Source organism: Drosophila busckii, chromosome X (assembly GCF_011750605.1).
Source record: "Drosophila busckii strain San Diego stock center, stock number 13000-0081.31 chromosome X, ASM1175060v1, whole genome shotgun sequence".
NCBI lineage: Eukaryota > Metazoa > Arthropoda > Insecta > Diptera > Drosophilidae > Drosophila > Drosophila busckii.
Genome location: NC_046608.1, coordinates 14,410,456 through 14,415,304, shown reverse-complemented (window position 1 = coordinate 14,415,304; position 4,849 = coordinate 14,410,456). Strand labels below are relative to the sequence as shown.

The window sequence follows — 4,849 nt, the reverse complement described above, 5'->3', positions numbered from 1 at the left end:
TTTCCCAGCGTGCTTTTGTTAAGCAACGTGCAAATGCGCGATTCCCCATTCAATACCAATCTCTATGCTTGTGTGTGTGTGTGTGTGTGTGTGTTGGGCATATGTGCTGCCAGTTTTGGGCTCCACATGATTACGCCGCAGCTGCCACTTTACTATCGCTTATTATATCTATTTCGGCAGCTATCGATCGTGAGCGATTTCAACTTCTCAATTCAAAGATTCAAGACTTTGGCCAACAACTAAGGTCAAGTGCCAGAGCAGCTAAGCTTAAAAGCCATTCAAATGACTTGGCAACGGCCAACATATATTTCTAGATCATTTATTTTGTATAATTCTATTGGCTGAAAGTTCAATGCATGCTTTTTTTTTCATATTTAAGCAAATATTTTTGCATTCACTTATAGTTATAGTTACATATTCTATTGGCGACTCTATTGGCTTAATAAAAACAAATCATTATCCATTTATATATCTTATGGGCGAAAGTTGGTAAATTCAAAAAGATTTGATAAATCCACTAAAAGGGATAAATATAAAAATGAAATAGTAAATTCTTTTGGGCTTGTTAATGTTTTCATTTGTTGGTTTTTTTTTACGAAAATATATGGAAAATATAAGAACTTTATTTTATATTAAACAGCATTCATTCACTAAGTGCAACCGTTTAAAAATAATTTTTTTTGAGTACTTATATTTTTTTAAAAATGTATTAAAATATTGGTATTATTCCCAAATGACTTGCAAATTTGTGTTGTCAAAATAAACAAAATTGCACAAATAATAAATAATATTTATTGAATTAAAATTAATTATATGCATATATTAATAATATTTAAATGAAATGTTTAAAAGTTAAGGGAAAAATAAATTTATTTACAGACCCAACACTTATTGCAAGAATTGGGGTCTTATGACGGTTCTACTTTGGTTTAACATATGCGGAATTTTAAGGGAATTTAGTCTGAGCAGCTTATTGAATGTAGCTTGGCCTAAATAAATCGAAGATCTATCTTATAATATAGCTAAGCAAAGATTGGCTATAAGTTTTATATCGGAGCAATCATTGAGTTTTCATTCAAATCAACAAATATCTTTGGCCATCAGAGTAGCTTTGAAGTAACTTTCCGGGCTAGTCTCAGTATCAAACTCTCATAGTCTTTTCATATTTATACAGCCTTAGTAACTAACATATTTAGAATTTTCACACAAGCATATTTTAATTGTTTTGGTTGTTTTTAATTTGTTTTGCCTGTCGTCGGAGACAGACAAGAGAAAAACAAACACAATCATATTTGTATACATAAAGAAAATTCGATATAGAGCGAGTATAGAATCTGTTTAGCAAGCTAACTAAACTAAATTGGTTTGCGATTAAATTGTCATTGCAACAAGATGCCGGTGGATGAGAAAATCTATTTCGAGGACCAGCCGGGCAGGAAGTTCGATCGCTGCATGGCCAATGCCATTGTCAAGGGCGGAGGCGGCTTCGTGGTGGGCGCGGTGATATCGCTGCTCTTCCTACGCCGGCGCATGTGGCCGATCCTGCTGGGCACTGGCTTCGGCATCGGCGTGGCCTACAAGACATGCGAGAAGGAGCTGAAGACTTTCAAGTGACTGATTGAGCAGCAGCAGGCACCAACTAGGACACTAGGACACAGTTAAGTGCGGACCAAAGCACATCAAAAATAAAAAAAAAACACACACAGTTAAGTGGAGGCCAACGCATATATAAACAATAACAAAAAAAAGCGGTCAACGCATATATTTTACATTCGAATAGACACCAGCACACACACACACACACACACACACACACACACATGGAGATTTGCAGACTTGTTTTGTCTTTTTCTGTTCACTTGGCACACACCAATTAAAATTCAATAAAAAGAAGCGAACAAAAATAAATAAAGCGCTTCCAATGAAAATGATGCAACTGCAACTGCAACAGCAACTGCAACAGCAGCAGCAGCTTGGGCTTATCACAAAATGGAAAATCTGGCAATCGGGGCATGACTAGAAGTAATCAGTACGAGTTCCTTGTAAACAGTATCGCAGCTTGGGAGCTTGGGAGCGAGTGAGAGAGGTCAGCCGGCAGAGTCAAGTGCAGCAAGCAGGCTAGCTCACGTTTTGGTCGGTAGCGCGCCTCATGTTGCATGCAACTTGGCGCATTGGCCGTCACATAATCTGCTCCAAATCAAAATTGCTTATTAAACGTGCCAATGTTGTTGTTGTCTTCCCAGCTCGTGTTGTGGGCGCCCGCAGCTGCTGGCCCAGCCGCCAGACCAGACCAGATCGAAGCGAAGCCTGCGTAGAGCCCCCAAAACGAATCTGTCGCCGCATCGTTGCCACAATGTTGCTGCCGAATTCTGTTGCACACACACAAACATGGACACGGACACAGGCAGCACTCGATCACGATTGCTATGGCTATGGCTCTGGCTCTGACTCTGGCTGACTACGAGAGGCCGCTCAATAAGCTCAAGCATCTTGATATGGACAGCGGCGCTACAGGCTCTGAGCTGAGCTCAACTCTGTGCAACTGATCGAACGTCGACGTGCAAAGCTGCCAATGAAGCGATAGCGCTATCGATAGCTCAGCCAGCCCCTTCCACCCAACCCGCGAGCCCGGCAGCTCTCCCCTCGCTCTATGTCTAGGCTTGCCCTTTGAACTTGCCTGCATTTTGTATATATTATAATTGCCCGGCATGGCCAATCTATCGTCAGTCAGTCGTCCAGGCATTCGCATTCGCTGCGCCACTCTTGCCACAAGCTCTAGCTCCAGCTCTGGCTCTGGTTGTGGCTGTGGCTCTGGCTGTGGCAACTTTTCCTGCACTCAACTTGTCGCATTAGCACCATGTTGTGTAGCTTGAAATTAATGCGATTTACTGATTGGGCTTTATGCGCGCACTTGCCCGCTGGCTGTTTGTGTGAAAGCACAGTTGCCACATGCCACATGCCACATGCCACACTTGCCACCGATTGCCATTGATCGATCCAGCGATAACATTCGATCGCTTTTTCGCTTGTCATAGCAAAAAAAACTCAAATTAGACAATTCGACAAGCTCTGGCTCAAAAGCGATTGAATTGAAACTAACTTTGCTAAATGTGATGGCGATTGAATCCGTTAGGCCTAATCCTTGGATTACAATCTACACTATTTAGGTTACAAGCAGCATTTAGCTTTATCTTACTTCATTTCAGATTCGTTAATATTGCGTTTATATTGATTTAATCATTCAAATTCTTTGACCAATCGCATCTCCTTCCAGTCATTAATTTAAATTATTTCATCTTCACCTTTAGTTTAAATCACTTACAGAGTTGAGTAAAATGTAGTACCACTTGCTCGATGTATGATATTAATTTTATAAAGCGCTCTAGCATATAAAAAGTTCAATCTTGTTTTCACAGCTTAGATTACCTTCCAGACATTTTTCTCTTGGTCTGCCGGTGCTAATTTTCATTCGATTTTCTCCTACGCTTCGAGTAAACTATTATTGTACGGCATTTCTTGATTAATCTGGATGCTTCTTCAATTTCACAGCAACTTAAAAATGGCCGCAACGCTTTTAAAAATGTGCGATATATTCAATTAATCGAAACCCATTTTTAGATACAATTAAATCGCTATTTGAAACGAAATAATCGATTGTTGTGTTTCATATGATTAATCGTGCCATCATTATTTACAATTATAATATTAATTAAATGAATAGTTTAATTAATTAAAATACCCATCTGCATAGAGTGCATTCAGTAGTGAATGATTCGACTGATTAATTCATCTTGAACTAAGATATGCATTCCTTTGTTTCCCAATCTGAATTAAAATTACGCGCCAAAAATTATTTTGATATTGCACTAGTTGCCTTTTTAAAATTAAATTTGAATTGTTATCTTAAATGCATTTACCTGATTCTAATTCAAATTGAATGCAGTTTTTCGCTTTATTTACTTTTATGAAGAGCTGCATCTGAATTTATAAGTCTATATTTTTTAACTGATGTTTTCAATATAGTAATATTAGTTGTTTGGAAAACTTAGCCAAGTTCATCAAGTTCATCGATTGACTGCAGCTGATTTAAGAATTTGCTTTAATTATTTATTCTCTCAAATTTCATTTGGTTTGTAAAATAATATATAAATTATAAAAAAATTTTTAGGCTGTATTTCTTTTCTCATTGCTGCACCTATTAAACTATTTATTTGTTTATCTCTTCACCATGGGCCTGCACTCGGTGTGAGTTCGAGATACCCATGGCTTGGAATTCATTGTAAGTGCGGATAGTTATAGTAGGAGAACATGTGCTTGATTTTGATGGCTTGTTGGCGATCGGTTTTCAAACGGCAAACGGCAAACTGCAAACGATCTTGACAATAAAGCGCAGCCAGTTCAGCAGCAGCAACAACAACAACAACAACTGAGAAAGAAATAGGAGAAGCGAAGAGAGAAAACAAAATAAAATGGAAAGGTTCCCAAGAAAATTTAGATCAATTTTCCTAATTTACTTGAGCACAGCGATTGCGTGTCGTGGCGTGAAAAACGGCACTTGAAAATTCCAAAAGCCGCAGCTTCAACGCCAGAAGGGAGCAACAGCAGCAGCCACAAAATTGGTGGAAGAGGCAGCAGCAGCAGCAGCAGCAGCAGCCCGAGCAGAGAGCAAGTTGCAAGAAACAAGAAAAAGAAAAAAAATAAATCACGACTCAAGTTTCGAAAGCGCGAAACTGTTACCAAAGCACTTAAACTTAAATTGGCCAGCGACAACGACTAAGGTAACAACAACAACAACAAAAGCAAAGGCAACAACAATAAGAGAAGCGTCCACGTTCAAACTGAATTCAAA

The 4,849-nt window shown here is 38.8% G+C and overlaps 1 protein-coding gene across 1 annotated transcript; it reads left to right on the top strand.

The window, feature by feature from the left end:
* The first annotated feature begins 1,186 nt into the window (after positions 1-1,186).
* Positions 1,187-1,931, top strand: LOC108606026 (MICOS complex subunit Mic10). The gene has a single exon (XM_017995852.1). It carries the CDS (start codon positions 1,393-1,395, stop codon positions 1,612-1,614), a length of 222 nt encoding a protein of 73 aa, XP_017851341.1. The 5' UTR covers positions 1,187-1,392; the 3' UTR covers positions 1,615-1,931.
* The last annotated feature ends 2,918 nt before the right edge of the window (positions 1,932-4,849 follow it).

Excerpts from the sequence above, each read along its gene's own strand:
- LOC108606026 (XM_017995852.1), top strand. The coding sequence starts at position 1,393 with ATGCCGGTGGATGAGAAAATCTATTTCGAGGACCAGCCGGGCAGGAAG.